The 19,361-nt window shown below is 43.9% G+C and overlaps 1 protein-coding gene across 1 annotated transcript; it reads right to left on the reverse strand.

Moving 5' to 3' along the window:
* Positions 1-1,523: 1,523 nt before the first annotated feature.
* On the reverse strand, positions 1,524-5,457 carry LOC118630604 (basic proline-rich protein-like). The gene is made up of 2 exons (XM_036262458.1): positions 5,324-5,457; positions 1,524-4,098 (listed from the first exon to the last, which is right to left on the reverse strand). The coding sequence occupies exons 1-2, from the start codon at positions 5,455-5,457 to the stop codon at positions 1,524-1,526; spliced, it is 2,709 nt and encodes a 902-aa protein (XP_036118351.1).
* Between the last annotated feature and the right edge of the window lie 13,904 nt (positions 5,458-19,361).

Below are 19,361 nucleotides of genomic sequence, written 5' to 3' on the forward strand. Positions count from 1 at the left end.
CAACACATAATCACAATTTCCCCAAATGATTGCCAAACACCGGTTAGCACTTCGCAAAGATGATTTTTCTGTTTTTCCAAACTGTTTTTGGTTGTTGTTTTTTTTTTAAAGCAATTGAGAATACAGAGAATGTTGCCTATATTTGATCTTCATACTCCATGAGGTAGTCAGGTGCACATGATTATTCTCTATAAAACAGAAAAATCAGTGGAGTAACTGAGATCAATAACCACAATTTCAAACTCTTACTCTCTCCCCTCCATCTAACGACATTTGTGAAGTTGACATATAATTCGTATAAACTGCAAAAACAAAAGGAAAGATGCATCAAAAAGAGATAGCTTTTTATAAAACGGATTTTTTTATTTATTATTTTGATAAACTTATTGATTTACCATCTCCACATTTTGCAGCTTGCCCTGGCAAAAGGATTAATGAGAGAATGTTTATTAAAGACTTCTCAATGTTTCTTTGGAAAATCTACATGAGTACAAAGCATCTATTTATTGTCATCATCACAGTGCGGTTTGGGGGGCACCTAAGCTTGACTTGAATGCTTTCACTTCAAAAGACTGGGTACGTATCATGTTTCTGATGGAAAAACCCAAACATTCTGTAATACCTAGAACCTGGTTTAGGTTAAGGAGAGAGAAAGGGAAACCTAAGATGTTTGTCTTTACATCTGCATTTTGAAATGAGCTCTCATCTAATTTCAAATAAATAACTCACAAAATACATCAAAATATGTTTACCACGTTTGAGTGAAGTGCACTTATAAGACAAAAATACTTAAATAATTGAATATTTTATATCATATTTAATAGTAGAAGACTTATCTATTAGAAATATATTTGAAACAAAAGAATTATCTAAAAGTGTTGATCTAAACCTGAAAATATATATAATTATATCTGAGGAGAGGTATAAAATCTTTTCCTAAATAGGGAACATATTTTTAATAATGATTTGACATAATTACAAATACGTTTTTACTTTGCAAATCTTTGGCAATTTTTGAGGAAATTATGAGTAGCAAAAACTCATACATCCATAGGATTTCCACCCCACCCCCATCATCTTCTCCCTCACGGTTGCAGAGGTAGTGGGTATTGGGTGTTACTGTAAACAGAGGCGGCGAAGGCAGAGCCAGTGGGATCACCATCAATCCCACTGGTCTGATTTGAGTTTTAGCTTCTCAACCTTTCAGAGCATTTTATACTCCAGGTTCTCCTTTCTCAATGATTCGCACCATTATCATCCTTAAATTCCCAGTAAGTAACGTTTTCAAATACAGTATTAACAAAGTAACCATATTTAAGCATGTGAATGTTCACACAGGCTAACAAGGGACAGTCATCTTTGCAAAAATGCACAGAAAAACTTTATTGCTACTCTTTCACAAACCACAACAATGCCACTTGGTTTTGCTTTTACCAAAGTAATAAAGAGCAAAATTAGTTAAACCTTTTCCACTGTGATTGACGCTCTGTCACTGATTGCCATCCATCCGGGCAGGCCTTCGCTCATCCATTCCTCTGGTCGGTCAGTGACTTCAGGAAGCGGTCCTGCAGCAGAGCCGCGCCGGGCTGCGGAGGAAACGCGGAGCGATGCTCCCTCCCAGGGGCCGCACAGCGCGGGGCCCACCTGGTAAACAGACGGTTATCAAAGGCGCCGGGTACAACAGGCGGCGCACCCGCAGGGGGAGGGATGCGGAAGGCGCCGGGTACAACAGGCGGCGCACCCGCAGGGGGAGGGATGCGGAAGGCGCCGGGTACAACAGGCGGCGCACCCGCAGGGGGAGGGATCCGGAAGGCGCCGGGTACAACAGGCGGCGCACCCTGCAGGGGGAGGGATGCGGAAGGCGCAGGGTACAACAGGCGGCGCACCCCGCAGGGGGAGGGATCCGGAAGGCGCGGGGTACAACAGGCGGCGCACCCTGCAGGGGGAGGGATCTGGAAGGCGCGGGGTACAACAGGCGGCACACCCGTAGGGGGAGGGATCCGGAAGGCGCGGGGTACAACAGGCGGCACACCCGTAGGGGGAGGGATCTGGAAGGCGCCGGGTACAACAGGCGGCGCACCCGCAGGGGGAGGGATCCGGAAGGCGCGGGGTACAACAGGCGGCGCACCCGCAGGGGGAGGGATCCGGAAGGCGCCGGGTACAACAGGCGGCGCACCCGCAGGGGGAGGGATGCGGAAGGCGCCGGGTACAACAGGCGGCGCACCCGCAGGGGGAGGGATGCGGAAGGCGCGGGGTACAACAGGCGGCGCACCCGCAGGGGGAGGGATCCGGAAGGCGCCGGGTACAAACAGGCGGCGCACCCGCAGGGGAGGGATGCGGAAGGCGCGGGGTACAACAGGCGGCGCACCCGCAGGGGGAGGGATCCGGAAGGCGGCTGGGTACAACAGGCGGCGCACCCGCAGGGGGAGGGATGCGGAAGGCGGCGGGGTACAACAGGCGGCGCACCCGCAGGGGGAGGGATCCGGAAGGCGCCGGGTACAAACAGGCGGCGCACCCGCAGGGGGAGGGAATCCGGAAGGCGCCGGGTACAACAGGCGGCGCACCCGCAGGGGGACGGGATGCGGAAGGCGCGGGTACAACAGGCGGCGCACCCGCAGGGGGAGGGATGCGGAAGGCGCGGGGTAAACAGGCGGCGCACCCGCAGGGGGGAGGGATCGGAAGGGCCGGGTACAACAGGCGGCGCACCCGCAGGGGAGGGATCCGGAAGGCGCGGGGTACAACAGGCGGCGCACCCGCAGGGGGAGGGATCCGGAAGGCGCGGGGTACAACAGGCGGCGCACCCGCAGGGGGAGGGATGCGGAAGGCGCGGGGTACAACAGGCGGCGCACCCGCAGGGGAGGGATCCGGAAGGCGCGGGGTACAACAGGCGGCGCACCCGCAGGGGGAGGGATCCGGAAGGCGCGGGGTACAACAGGCGGCGCACCCGCAGGGGGAGGGATCCGGAAGGCGCCGGGTACAACAGGCGGCGCACCCGCAGGGGGAGGGATCCGGAAGGCGCGGGGTACAACAGGCGGCGCACCCGCAGGGGGAGGGATCCGGAAGGCGCGGGGTACAACAGGCGGCGCACCCGCAGGGGGAGGGATCCGGAAGGCGCCGGGTACAACAGGCGGCGCACCCGCAGGGGGAGGGATCCGGAAGGCGCCGGGTACAACAGGCGGCGCACCCGCAGGGGGAGGGATCCGGAAGGCGCCGGGTACAACAGGCGGCGCACCCGCAGGGGGAGGGATAGGAAGGCGCGGGTACAACAGGCGGCGCACCCGCAGGGGGAGGGATGCGGAAGGCGCCGGGTACAACAGGCGGCGCACCAGCAGGGGGAGGGATCCGGAAGGCGCGGGTACAACAGGCGGCGGCACCCGCAGGGGAGGGATGCGGAAGGCGCCGGGTACAACAGGCGGCGCACCCGCAGGGGGAGGGATGCGGAAGGCGCCGGGTACAACAGGCGGCGCACCAGCAGGGGGAGGGATCCGGAAGGCGCGGGGTACAACAGGCGGCGCACCCGCAGGGGGAGGGATCCGGAAGGCGCGGGGTACAACAGGCGGCGCACCCGCAGGGGGCGGGATCCGGAAGGCGCCGGGTACAACAGGCGGCGCACCCGCAGGGGGAGGGATCCGGAAGGCGCCGGGTACAACAGGCGGCGCACCCGCAGGGGGAGGGATCCGGAAGGCGCGGGTACAACAGGCGGCGCACCCGCAGGGGCAGGGATCCGGAAGGCGCCGGGTACAACAGGCGGCGCACCCGCAGGGGGAGGGATCCGGAAGGCGCGGGGTACAACAGGCGGCGCACCCCGCAGGGGGAGGGATCCGGAAGGCGCGGGGTACAACAGGCGGCGCACCCGCAGGGGGAGGGATCCGGAAGGCGCGGGGTACAACAGGCGGCGCACCCGCAGGGGGAGGGATCCGGAAGGCGCGGGGTACAACAGGCGGCGCACCCGCAGGGGGAGGGATCCGGAAGGCGCGGGGTACAACAGGCGGCGCACCCCGCAGGGGGAAGGATCCGGAAGGAACCTGCTCACCTTGCGAAAGAGAGATCGTCGGAAAAGGTGGGCAGACATGTTTTATTATGAGAATAACAGGATGACTGGGTCATCATAAAAAAATCATACAGAAAGGGAAGATAATTTAAGCTTGTGTTTGCGGGTAATCTAGTGGTTTTTAGGGACAGTAGCCAGATTCAGACGTTTTTCTGTTGCAGAGCAAGGTGTCTACTTCTTTACTTTTTTTTTTTTTTGCCACTCAAACCTCCTCCTAAGCTAAGCTTATGAAGATTTTACCACAATTCTTTGCCTCTAAGGTCCTGGAAAAGTTAAGACCTTTCAGCAAAGGGTTCATCTAAGAAGCTCACAAACAACTGACATGAATGTAGAAAAATAAAATATTTCAGAAAGAAACCAGGCCAGGACTGAATGAGAATGGAATATTAACGCAGTGGAATCACGTCCGTGGGTGTCCATCAAACATTTAAAAAACACTTATTTGAAACAATCTCGAACATAAAGTAAACTGCAAGTATAGTACATTTTCCCCTGAATATTTTAAAGGTGAGTTTCTGACATAATGCTTCATTGCTGCTGAATATTTTGGTGTGTATTCAATATAAATAAGGACATTCTCTTGCTTTATTACTACAATATCATTGTCAAAATTAGAAGTGAACATGGATATGTTATTAGCATTTAATTGGCAATCTCTGTTCCAGTTTTACCAACGGTCCTCAATGTGTTACTTTTAACAGGACTGAGCTTAGAAATGTGTTGTATTCCGTTGTCCTGCTCTTGAGCTCCCGTAGGTCTGCAGTATTTCCTCAGCTTTCTCTTGATTTTTATGAATTTGTCACATTCACATATTCTAGGTTTGTTATTTTGCAGAATGTCCTCTGCGTGGGTTTGTCTAGTGCTCCTCACGTTGAGATCCGAGTCGTGTGACTTGGGCAGAGCCAGGTGGCACCGGAACAGGAGCCACACAGTGTCAGCTGCATCTGGGATTAGGATCTAGCTTTGATCACTTGGTTAAGGTAGTATTTCTCAGAGTTCTGCAATGTAAAGTAACTCTTTTTTTCTCTGTGTAATTAAATAAATATTTTGTGGGAAAGTATTTTAAGACTATATAAATATTACATTCCTCACCAAATGTTGATTTGGGTATTTGTTCATAGACAGAGATACTGATTCCTAATTGAATCAAAGGGTAATTACCTCTTTATGATCATGTTTTCTTTTGATAATCGAATTGCACCATACCTGGCCAGTGAGAGGTCACAATTCAGAAATTGTGACCAGTCCTATCCGTGTCTGAGCACTGCTTACATAAGGAAATTAAAGTGCTCCACGGTAATCTTGTGCTTTTTCTGCCTACACGCTGGATTCAGGCATTTCTCCAAGAAGCTCTGACCAATAGCGTAGTGTTTAGAAATGAAGATCCAGGTTCTAGGAGTGCCCATTGGTCTTGAGGTAATACTTCTTCCAGGCTCTGTCATTGGATGGAAAACTACGTGTGCGCATGCACACGTGCACACACACACTCATGTATATTGAAACCTATATATCTATATGTAGTTATTTAAATTGAAAATAATGAGTGAACACTGATGTCTTCTTTCCAGGCCAACACTCCAGGGTCCATTCCAGAGTTCACACTTTATGTCCAACTTCATTTCAAACAACGAGAAACTGGTTTTATTTTCCTCAGTGTGCTCATTGTTATATTTCCCTGTATCTAACCCACCTATCGCCACCCTCCAAGCCTCTCTTTTCCTCTCTGCCATCCTGCTGGGGTTACTGCCCCTGCCTCTGCCCATCATCTGCTTGCTCTTCTCATGTACTCAAGCTTTGAAGCTCTGTCACCATCGTACCTTTTAGAAAGGTCGGGATGTGTTTTGGGATGATGAGTGTGGCACCAGGATCTCTAGATTGAGGGCAGCAGAGAGTGATTGACACCTGCAGTTTGAGGAAGGTTTTTAAGACAAATACGCAGGCAAAAGGGGATGAGATGGGGGGACAGGTTCAAGCTACATTTCTCTGATAAAATACCCCAAGAATAGTGACGTTGATGAAGTGTGTGATAAAAATATTAAGATTGAAAAATAAAAATGCTCAGTGAATTTCTCAAAATTGTGAATATAACATAGAGGTAAAGTCATTATTTGTTTTGTAGGATTTTGTTTTATAGGTGGAAAGAAGATAATTTTAGATTTGGACATGTTGAGTATGAGATGTTGGCAGGAACATTTTTTTCTATTGAAATGGTCTGGATAGAACTCTGGTTGTATTGAGTTAAGGGATGAATGAGGTTTAGATTCTTGTAGTGAAAAAAATAAAACAAAGTATTTTGGTTTTGTTCTTTCAAGATTTTGTGGTTGTTGGTGGTTTATGTGTTAATTTCATGATTTTAATCTCTTCTCTTAAAGACAGCTGTAGAATATATTCTACAGCTGTAGAATATCCTCTCCACATGCAACAAAAATGGTTTTTCTCTTGTGCTCCATCAATATGCTTCAACTTCACTTACTGTCTCTCTGTGTCAGGTGGGTGGCTAAGGAGATTAGGGGCCAGGCTTGAATGGGGAAGAACAGATAGCAGGAGGAATAATGAGAGAAATTATGTTTTTCCTTTTCCAATTTTGCTACTTCCAATTGCACTAGTGTCCACCCACCGCTGGAACAGATGATGACAAATTCAGAGGCTCGGGCCACCATAAACATTATCTTTTCCGTTCTGGAGCTCATAACTCTTCAGGGATAAAATCAAGGTGGTGGCAGAGTTCCGCTCCTCCTGCACCCTCCAGGAAAGAGGCTCCTTGCTCCAATGGTTCTACAAGGGCCTCACATTCCTTGGCTCATGGCCCCTTCCTCCATTTTCAAGGTGTATGGCTCCAGCCTCTGCTCCCTTTGTCACATCTCATCGCTTTATGACTTTCAGCCTCATGCTCTACTTTAATGAAGATCTTTGTTATCACATTGGGTCCTCTTGGATAATCTGGGACGGCCTCTTCCTTTTAAGAATTCATCTGGATCACAGCTGAAAATCCCCTTCTTACCATGTAAGGTCACATATTCAGTAGTTTGGGATATAAATGTGAACATTGTTGGGAAGTGTTACTATTGTCTATAGACTGCATTCAACACGGTGCCAACACTCAGCACAACGCAAAAGTACTTTGTGCACAAATTCTTAGCACGCTACTAAGTAGGTCAAGTGTAATTTCTCAATGAATCCTTAAAATCCTATGAGATAGATACCATTATTGCATGTTATTTTATAGACAGAGACATACAAAATTTAAGGAACTTACCAAATGTCATGCAGCTGGTAACTAGAAATTCACCCAGATGTGTGACTCAAAAACCTATACTTGTAAACAATGATGATGCAAACTAGATGGCACAGGCGCTATTTCTATTTCTACATTATAGATAGTGGAACCAAGAATCTAAAGAAATCCAGTGATACAAGAACAACAGCAACAAAAAGTAGACAGAAGCAGAGAGTGTCTGGAAGGCTTTTTGGCATAACGGGTAGGAGCTGGCTCGTGGAAAGACATCTTGGTTAGACTGTGTGCAAGTTACAATGTCTCTCTAACAAGCTTCTGACATCTGAGATAGATAGGTGGCTACTATAACTCAGATAACAGAGAAGTCAAAGAAGAGTAGGAATCATACATATGGTAAAGGAAAAGAAAACATGATGGTTGAAAAAGAACAAAGAGGGGAAAGAAGAAGGATAGCCTGAGACAATGGGTAAAAAGTGGGGAGACTGGAGGTGATGTCTTCTTGGCTCTGGAAATCATCTGTGATCTGAGTGTTTGTGTAACTGGACTGGATGGGTAGGAACAGAATCGACGACTGCTGTTGCTGCATCCCCCAGGGAAGCAATAGTGTCCAAAATAACTTTTAAGTCTATTTACTTCTTCCATATATGAGACATTAACAATGATAAACAGAATGCTTCCTTAAGTTTTGTGTGTGTGTGTGTTTTGTCTCGAGACTATAAATTTTCCTGAGCAGTTGCAATGATAATTTAAGAGTTTCTGAATTTAAATTCATCCAATATTTCTCTAAGAACACACCGACTCACTAATGAGATATATAATCCAAAACATAACTAAAAACTAAATATGGTTTTCAGTATCTTTTTTCCTTTTATGAACTTCAACCCTGATTTTTGCAGGGGACATAACTTCCTTCCTGCACATAGACAAACCTTAGGAGGAAATGAAATGACAATTGTACCATTACTAAAACTACCACCACTACCACCAACTCTTGTGCCAAAAATGTCATTTATCTAATCCTTACCAAATAGCACACAGCTAACTAAAGCCAATTCCAATTTCTTTCACTCAAATGCTGTAAGTTCTTTGGCAATTTCAGCGTGGTAAAACACCATGCTATAATAACTTTACATGATTTTCTAATATTTTAACTGCATAACTTTTGATAACAGTAGCTATTGTGCAAGTGTCGAGACTGGTAACTTTGAGACAGTTGTCACTAAAGGCTTTAGTGAACGTTTGTGCCCTTCTCACACTTCTGCCTAAAAGTCTTGGTAATGTGGAATAACGTAAAATCCAAGCCTCAGCCTCTGACGCCTCAGCAATATCTGGCTGCTTAACCCTCCTCACCTATAAAGGCTTCTATTTGTAACCTCCATGGGCAGGTAATTTATCTCAGCTTTAGATTCTTTGTTTGTTTGTTTAATCCTCACCTGGGGGTGTGTTTAAATTTATTTGAGAGAGAGAGAGAGAAACATCATTCGGTTGCCTCGGGTATGTGCCCCAACCAGGAATCCAACGGAAATCTAGTGTGTGCCCTGCCTGGGAATCGACCCCACAACCTTTTGGTGCACAGGACTATGCTCCAGCCAACTGGGCCACCCGGTCAGGGGCAGCTTTAGATTCTTTATGATGCTGATTTTTGAAATGTTAGGTAGATTAAATTATACGAAGCATATTTTTGTTGCCTCTCTCCAGCCTCTACAAGGAAGTGCTCCACAAATACTTTTGGGAAGAGGTTGAAGATGTGCAGCGGTTCTGAGTCCACCACCGGGCTCAGTGCAGGCTGTGTACCCCTGTGGCGGGGCGCTCTGCCAGCTTCCCCCGTGGCTGTAACAGACGAGCACCGCCTACGGCAGCCAGAGGCAGACAGTAGTTGGGGACATACTAGTTCCCTTTTTCTTTCCTTTCCTTTTGGTTGCACACGGTGTGAGGCCGGGAGTTTGCCCCGGTGGGAATGTGGGCCGCGGGAACCTGGTCGGATGTGTCCGCCACCAGCCCAGAAGCAGCGCAGTCACGGCGGCGGGGGTTCCTCCCGCGAGGAGCTTGCAGGCCCTGCGCCCGGAGCCTGTCCCCGGCTGAGCCCAGGTGTGGGGCCCCGGAGCGCCCCGAGGCCAGGCGCCAGATGAAGAGAACTGTCTGGAAAACTAAACCTCACGGGAAGGTAGGAAACCATTCCCAGCAGGTCCCCAGCCCCTGTTACATCGCTTCTCCCAGCTGGTGATCAGAAAATGACCTGAAAATACAACCTCAGCTGTGCACGTGCATCTGTACTGACGCTGGGTTGTTCCCACCACGCCCCAGCGGACTAACCGACCTCTGCCGTTTCCCTCGCGCGGGCTCCTGCGCGTGGGCGGTTCGAGCCCCTTCTGTGCCCGGGACACGTGCGGATGGCGCTGCCCTGCCCGGCCACGGTCCCAGCCACAGTCCCGGCCACAGTCCCGGCCGCGGGCTTCTCCCCTGAGCCGGGTACACTGTGCGCCTGGTCCCACCGATCTAGTCGGGCATGCTTTCATCGGGGCTGCCTCACCCCTGAGTCTACATCGCACAATTCAACACCTAGCTACATTCTAAAAGTGGAGCAAGACGTGCATCCAGACCAAAAAAAAAAAAAGATTTATTTAAGTGATAAGCCAGAAAAAGAGGAGAAAGGTGATTTCTATTAACGGGGCCTACCTCACCAGTAGCAGCCAATCACCCACGCAGCTTTTACTCTTGTTTCCTTTCCATTTCCTGAGGGCAAATCTATATTCTGCCCCCTTGTTGCTGCCAAGTCGTGAGTGGTCATAAATCACTAGTGACGTGCTGAAACCAAGCTTTTTAGGGGCGGAAGAATGACTGGAGGATTATTTTCATCAATATCCACAAAATAAGGTCACTACTGAGAAAGATCTAGATACGAAATGTGTATCTTTGTCAGAGAGAGTCTCCATGGACGTTCAGGCAGGAATAGGGGACATGCCAATACATTTTCAGTATCTGAGATCATTTGATCGGGTTAAATAACAACTGGCACAGTTTCAGTTTTCTAAATATTTCCTCTCTGTATATAACTAAGACTAAAAATTTAAAATAACTTTTAAAAAAGTAAACAACATAATTTAAACATCCTGGTTACTTTTTCCACTATTTGAGAGCCAGTCTAATATATTGAAAGACTGTGAATACTGAAATGCTAACTTGTGGATTTATTAGTTGTTTGACCTAGAGTAAAGTTCAATTTTGCTAAATCTGAATTTACTTACTATAAAGTGGAAATAATAATGGCCCTCACATTAGGATTGGGGACTGGCATGGAAAATACTGGAAAATGGAGCCTACACTTTCTGGTGCTTCAGTAAGTATCAAACACATTAGCAACTTCTTTCTTTTCCTTGTTGGGATTCTCCATGTTTATTTTGATGATACAGCCCATAAAAGATTAAAAATCCCTAACATTTTAGAAGAACTCATTCTTACGATTCATTGTTTGGGATTGCTATTACAATGTGAAACACATTATTTTGATTATAACTGACCACTGATTTAGCTTTTTAAAAAATGATTTAAATAATTTATAGCTCATCCACAAAGTAAAAGAGACATCACAAAATAATAGTAAAATAATGTACTCTGTAAGGGACATAAACTATAAAATGCAAAGACATTTAATCTCTTCTGTGAAAATATGACCTCCCAAAAATGGCCATATAACATCCTAACATCCATTAGATTTTAAGTTGTACACACAAACACACACACACACACACAGCACACATGTTTCTGTCATCTATGATATACACAAGAAGAAAACTAATTAGGTGTAAATTTAAGTAAATTTTCAACAAATAGTTATCAGTGGACACTGAGTTATCATTGTTTCCACTAGAAATTGTGTAAGTGACAAAGCATATCAACAATTATTGAACTGCCACTCTTTATACAGAGTATGTTACTAAACTTTAAGAACAGATATTTTGAATTAAACTTTTCATTGAGAAATTATAAATTCACATGCAGGTGTAAGAAATAATGCAGAGATAACCCACCTAATCTTTCCCTAGTGGTAATATCTTGCAAAACTATTATAAAATATCAAAACTACGACATTGACCTTGATCCAGTTAAGATACAAGCATTTCCGTCATCATAAGAATCCCTTATGATGCTTTTGTATAACCACACCCACTTCCATCCATCTCTGCACCATCCGTAACTCCTGCCTGCCACTGATCTACTTTCCATTCCTATACCTTTTGAGAATGTTGTATAAATGGCATGTAACCTTTTTTTTTCTCCCTCTCAGCATAAGTCTTTGGATATGTATGCATGTCTATATTAATTCTTTCTTTCCTTTGTTGCTGAGTAGTAGTCCATGGTATGGTGCATCACAGTTTGTTTAACCATCATGCTGTAGAGGGCCTGTGAGCTGTTTCCAGGTTGGGACTATTATGAATGGAGCTGCTACAAACATTTTTGCATTAATTTTTGGGTAAACACAAGACTTCAGTTCTTTGGATAAATACTCACCAATGGAATTACTGCATCATATATAGTGTTTAATTTTTAAGAAACTTTCACACTGCTTTCCTTTCTTCTTATTTTTTGCGGGGCATTAATCCTTACCCGAAGATATTTTCACATTGATTTTTCGATAGAGTGGAAGGGAGGGAGGGAGAGAGAGAGAGATAGAGAGAGAGAAACATTGATGTGAGAGAGACACATTGATTGGTTGCCTCCTTCATGATCCTGACTCAGGCTGGGATTGAACCTGCAACCCAGGTACATGTCCTTGACCAGGAATTGAACTTGAGACTCTTCAGTGTCCAGACCAATGATCTAACTACTAAATCCAACTGGCCAGGGCTTCACACTGTTTTCCATTTTGGTTGTATCATTTTACATTCCCACCAGCACTGTATGAATGATTCATTTTCTCCACATCATTGCCAGCATTTGATGTTGTCATGATATTTTATTTCAACCATTCTGATAAGTGTGCTGTGATGTCTCATTGTGTATTTAATTTGCATATCCTGATGACTAATGATGTTGAACATCTTTTTATGTGCTTGTCTTCTCTTTATACTCTCAATCAAAATCTGTCTTTCTATTTCGCCCATTTTCTAATTGGATTATTGTTTTACTGTTAAGAAAGGACTTATTTTTAGAGTTCTTTATGTATGCTAGATACCAGCTCTTTGTTAGCTACAAGGTCTGTGAATATTTTCTTACATTCTGCAGTTGTTCTTTTATTCTTCTTACTAGGGTTGTTCACAGAGACACATTTTAAATTTCTGTGAAGTTCAGCATTTAAAAAAATTGTTTTTTACGGACTATCTTTTTGGGATAATGTCTGAGAACTCTGCCTGGTCTTATACTAAAGATTTTCTCCTATGTTTTTGTCTGAATGTTTTAGTTTTATCTTTTGTATGTATGCCTGTAGCTCATCTTGAGTTAATATTTATATACAATAGAAAACTAAAGTCAGAGTTCATTTTTTTCTTCATACATATTCAATTATCCCAGCACCATTTGTTGAAAGGCTATCATTCTTTCATTGAGTTGCTTTGCATCTGTATCATCTTTGCCAAAAATATGCCTTTTGAGCATCTTTGGGTAAGTCTGTTTCTGGAATCTCTCTTTTTTTCATTGATCTGTGCATCTATTACTCTGTCAATACCACACAGTCTTGATTATTGTAGCTATATAGTAACTTATATAATAAATGGGTAGCTGACTCCTTTCACTTTATTGCTTTTTTTAAAAAAAATATTGCCTATTTTAAGCCTTTGCTTTTTTATATAAATTTCATAATTATCTTGTGTTTACCTAAAGAATTACATTTAAGGAGGAAAAAAGGGCGGCGGAGTGAACGAAGCTACACAGACCGTCTCCAAGAACCAAACTGGAATTACAACTATAACACAGACAAATCGACGGGAAAAAGCAACAGAAAAGCAGCTTGGAGGACCATATAACCAGGGACACCGACTGGATCCCAGTAGCTTTGCGAAGGCGCGAGACTGGGCTGGGAGCCCACGGTCCTCAGCTCGGCAGCGGCCTTAGCTGGGAGCAGCGCCCTCGGGTTACACTCCCCGGCGGCCCAACAGTACAGCCGGGACAGAGGCTGAAACAGTCACAGCCACTCACCTTGGGCTCCGGCAGAGGGACGGCAGACTGGACTGGAACTGTGTGGGGACACTCGGGGTTTGGAGGGCGCTCAGAGCTTTGGCTGAGTGCAGCCACACAAGACGGTGGCCACATTGCTCCCTCCCAGGGCTCTGAGAGAGGCAGCAGCCCCTCCCTCGGAGATCCAACCCCACCCTGTGGGCCATTGAAGTGCTAATTGAGGCTCACTAAGGACCAGCGTCTGCCCCACCCTCGGGAAATCCCCTTGTGCTAAGCACCTGAGGGAGCTTTTCAATCAATTGACAACCCAAAACTCATCAAGTAACCTAGACTGCTAGCCTCCAGGCAAAAAGCTAGAGGATAACAGTACCTTTCCTGGGCTGGCAACTTTAACCAGGAAAGTAAGACTTGACAGTGGTGTTCAATGTGGGTCCTCCCTCGCTCATCTAAACACAGGAGAGGGAGCCACAAACAGCAGAACACCAACACCCACAGGGAAAACTTGACAGGCTCCAAAGCCCACAGTGATAGCCAAAATGGTGAAACACAGAAACAGAAGCCAAATGAAAGACCAAGAGATCTCCACGGAAGATGAGATCAATGTGGAGCAATTAGGCATGTTAACAGAGCTAGAATTCAGAGCCATGATCTTGAGGAAGCTGAACAGCATGAGTAAGGACATAGAGACACTGAAAATAAGCCAATTGGAAATTAAAAATCAACAAGAAGAGATAAAAAATGATATATCAGAAATGAAAAACACATTGGAAGGTTTAAAAAGCAGAGTAGAGGGAGCTGAGGACCGGATCAGTGAATTAGAAGACAGGGTAGAAAAAAATCAACCAATCAGAAAAACAAAAGGAAAAAACTATTAAAAAACAGGAAAACAGCTTAAGAGAACTATGGGACAACTGGAAACGTAATAATATTCGCATCATAGGACTCCCCGAAGAAGAAGAAAATGAGCAAGGGATAGAGAATATATTCAAAAAAATAGTGACAGAAAACTTCCCTAATTTGGTGAAGGAAGAAGGCATTCAAGCTCAAGAAGCACAGAGAGCCCCAAGTAAGAAGAACCCAAACAGGCCCACACCAAGACACATAGTAATTAAAATGCCAAAAATTAAAGACAAAGAGAGAATCCTAAAAGCAGCAAGAGATAAGCAACAGGTTACCTACAAAGGGAACCCCATAAGGCTCTCAGCTGACTTCTCACAAGAAACACTACAGGCCAGAAGAGAATGGCATGAAGTAATCAAAGTCATGAAAAACAAGAATCTGAATCCAAGACTACTCTACCCAGCAAGGCTATCATTCAAAATAGAAGATCAAATAAAGAGCTTCCCAGACAAAAAAAGGCTAAGGGAATACATTAGCACCAAACCAGCACTGCAAGAAATGTTAAAAGGACTGCTGTAATTAGCAGTAGAAATGGGAAGAAAAATAGAACCACACTAAACAACAATGGCAATAAATAAGTACATATCAATAATCACCTTAAACGTAAATGGATTGAATGCTCCCATAAAAAGACACAGAGTAGCTGATTGGATAAGAAAACATGACTCATCTATATGTTGTTTACAAGAGACACACCTCTCAACAAAAGACTCACATAGGTTGAAAGTGAAGGGATGGAAAAAAATTTTCCAAGCAAATGGAAAGCAAATAAGCTGGGGTAGCAATTCTCATATCTGATAAGATAGATTTCAAAATGAAGACCATAACTAGAGACAAAGACGGCCACTACATAATATTGAAAGGATCTATCCAACAAGAAGATATAACCTTGATAAAAATATATGCACCCAATATAGGAGCACCAAAATATATTAAAAATCTTCTTGAGGACTTCCAAGGAGAAATCGACAACAATACAATCATAGCAAGGGACTTCAACACCCCGTTGACAGCACTGGATAGATCCTCTAGGCAAAAAATTAGCAAGGAAACAGAGACTCTAAATGAAGCACTAGACCAAATGAATTTAATAGATATTGACAGAGAATTACACCCCAAAACAGAAGAATTCACATTCTTCTCAAGTGCACATGGGACATTCTCAAAGATAGACCACATGATAGGACACAAACTAAATCTCTACAAGTTCAAGAAGATTGAAATCATATCAAGCATCTTCTCAGATCACAATGGCATGAAACTAGAAATCAATTGCAACAAGAACATGCAAAGACATTTCATCACATGGAGGCTATATAGCATGTTATTAAACAATGAATGGGTCACCGAGGAGATCAAGGAAGAAATTAAAAACTTCCTGGAAACCAATGAAAATGAACACACAACAACACAAAATCTATGGGATGCAGCGAAAGCAGTTCTGAGAGGGAAGTTCATAGCACTACAGGCCTACCTCAAAAAACAAGAAAAATTTTGAATTGACTGTCTAACCTCACAACTAAAAGAATTAGAAAGCAAACAAAAAGAAAACCCCAGAGCAAGTAGAAGGAAGGAAATAGTAAAGATCAGAGCAGAAATAAATGACATAGAGACCAAAAAAACAATTCAAAGGATCAATGAAACAAAGAGCTGTTTTTCAAAAAGATAAACAAGATTGATGGACCCTTAGCTAGACTCACCAAGAAACAAAGAGAGAGAACCCAAATACACAAAATCAGAAATGAAAGAGGAGAAGTAACAACCAACACCACGGAAATACAAAAGATCGTTAACAACTACTATGAACAACTATATGGCAACAAATTCGACAATCTAAGCGAAATGGACAAATTTCTAGAAACACACAGTCTCCCAAAACTATTCCCGGAAGAGATAGAAAACTTGAACAGACCAATAACAACTAAGGAAATTGAAGAGGTAATCAAGACTCTCCCAGCAAACAAAAGCCCAGGCCCAGATGGCTTCACGGGGGAGTTTTACCGAACATTCAAAAAAGAACTAACACCCATTCTCCTCAAACTATTTCAAAAAATTCAAGAAGAAGGAAGACTTCCCAACACGTTCTATGAGGCCAGCATAATTCTAATTCCAAAACCAGAAAAAGACACTACAAAGAAAGAAAACTACAGGCCAATATCCCTGATGAACATAGATGTCAAAATCCTGAACAAAATATTAGCAAATAGGATCCAGAAATACATCAAAAAAATTATTCACCATGACCAAGTGGGATTCATTCCAGGGATGCAAGGATGGTACAATATTCGCAAATCAATAAACGTGATACACCACATAAACAAAATGAAGAATAAAAACCACATGATCATATCAATAGATGCTGAAAAAGTATTCAACAAAATCCAGCATCCATTTCTGATAAAAACACTCAGCAATGTAGGAATAGAGGGAACATATCTCGACATTATAAAGGCCATATATGAAAGACCTACAGCCAACATCATACTCAATGGACAGAAACTAAAAACATTTCCATTAAGAACAGGAACAAGACAGGGGTGTCCACTTTCACCACTCTTATTTAACATTGTACTGGAAGTCTTAGCCACAGCAATCAGACATCAAGAAAAAATAAAAGGGATCCAAATTGGAAAGGAGGAAGTGAAACTGTCATTATTTTCAGATGACATGATACTATACATAGAAAACCCTAAAGACTCCATCAAAAATCTACTAGACTTAATAAATGAATTTGGCAAAGTAGCAGGATACAAAATTAACGTCATGAAATCGACGGCATTCTTGTACACCAATGATGAACTCATAGAAAGAGAAACTGAAAAAACAATCCCATTTACCATCACGCCAAAAAAATTACGATACCTAGGAATAAACTTAACCAAAGAAGTAAAGGACCTATTTGCAGAAAACTACAGGTCATTGAAAAAAGAAATAGAGGAAGATATAAAAAAGTGGAAGCACATACCCTGTTCATGGATTGGAAGAATTAACATCATTAAAATGTTCATACTACCCAAAGCAATCTATAGATTCAATGCAATCCCCATCAAAATACCAACGACATATTTCATAGAACGAGAACATACTTCAAAAGTTCATATGGAACCAAAAAAGACCCCGAATAGCCACAGCAATCCTGAAAAAAAAAGAACAAAGTAGCTGGGATCACAATACCAGCTATCAGGTTATACTACAAAGCGACTGTAACCAAAACAGCCTGGTACTGGCACAAGAACAGGCATATAGACCAGTGGAACAGAACTGAAAACCCAGAAATGGACCCAAGGCAATACGCTCAATTAATATTTGACAAAGGGGGCAAGAGCATACAGTGGAGTAAAGACAGCCTCTTTAATAAATGGTGTTGGGAAAATTGGACAGCTACATGCAAAAAAATGAAACTAGACCATCAACTTATACCATACACAAAAATAAACTCAACATGGATAAAAGACTTAAATGTGACCCGTGAATTCATAAAAATTCTAGAAGAAAATGTAGGCAACAAAATTTCGGACATCATACGGAGCAGAATTTTCACTGATACATCACCTAAGGCCACAGAAACAAAGGAGAAAATGAACACATGGGACTACATCAAACTAAAAAGCTTCTGCACAGCAAAAGAAACAATCATCAAAATGGAAAGGCAACCCACTGTATGGGAGAACATCATTGCCAATGATGTATCAGATAAGGGGTTAATTTCCAATATATATAGAGTGCTCATACAACTCCACAAAAGGAAGACAAAGAACCCAATTAAAAAATGGGCAGAGGAGCTGAATAGACACCTCTCCAAACAGGACATACAAATGGCCAAAAGACATATGAAGAAATGCTCAACATCACTAATCATCAGAGAGATGCAAATTAAAACAACAATGAGGTATCACCTCACACATGTCAGAATGGCCGCCATCAACAAATCATCAAACAACAAGTGTTGGCGAGGGTGTGGAGAAAAGGGGACTCTAATACACTGCTGGTGGGGATGCAGACTGGTGCAGCCGCTATGGAAAACAATATGTTGCTACCTCAAAAAATTAAAAATTGAACTTCCATTTGACCCAGTGATCCCACTGCTGGGAATATACCCTAAGAAGCCTGAAACACCAATCAGGAAGAATATATGTACCCCCATGTTCATAGCAGCACTATTTACAATAGCCAAGATCTGGAAACAGCCCAAGTGTCCATTGGTAGACAAATGGACAAAAAAGCGGTGGTACATATACACAATGGAGTACTATGCAGCGGTAAGAAAGAAAGATCTCTTATCCTTTGAGACGACATGGAGGGACCTGGAAAGTATTATCCTAAGTGAAAGAAGCCAAGCTGAAAAAGTCAAATACCACATGATCTCACTTATATACGGAATATAATGAACATAACAGTCTGAGGAATACAGTAGTCCCAGACACATGGAAGTAGGACACAGACTGACATCCCTCAGAAGAAGGGGTGGGGGGTGGGGTGTGGGGGGGTGGGAAGAGATAAACCACAGAACTTATATGCATGTATGCATGACCAATGGACATGGACAACTAAGCTGGGGACGAGGTGGAGGTGGGGTGGGGGGTGCCAATGGGGTAAAAAGGTAAAATATCTGTAACAAAAAAAAAGAAAAAAAGAAAATCTATTGAAAAAAAAATTACATTTAAACTATATATCAATTTGGGGAGAATGGACATTTCACTCCGTCGAGTCTCCTTGAGCATGCACAGGGTACGCCTTTCCATTTATTTAGATCATCCCTTTCTCCCAGCAACATTGCTGACTTTGCAGCATGCAAGCCCTGCACGTGTTTTGTTAAATTTACGCTTAAGTACTATTTTCCTTTCAGGAGTCTGCATTCTGGCCAACATTCCATATATGAGTTTTTTCTGGCCTGACCATAGGCTACTACTCTCAAGTCTTCCCTGGCAGGTTTCACAGGGAAGAGCTGCCCTCCTCAGAGACTGTACACAGCTGAAACCTTGCTGCATCTGAAGGCAGTGGCAATAAAAACTCAGGCCACTCGCCCAGACGTTCTCCTACCCATCTACGTTCCTAGTTAGGAGG

Source organism: Molossus molossus, unplaced genomic scaffold (assembly GCF_014108415.1).
Source record: "Molossus molossus isolate mMolMol1 unplaced genomic scaffold, mMolMol1.p scaffold_m16_p_15, whole genome shotgun sequence".
Lineage (NCBI taxonomy): Eukaryota > Metazoa > Chordata > Mammalia > Chiroptera > Molossidae > Molossus > Molossus molossus.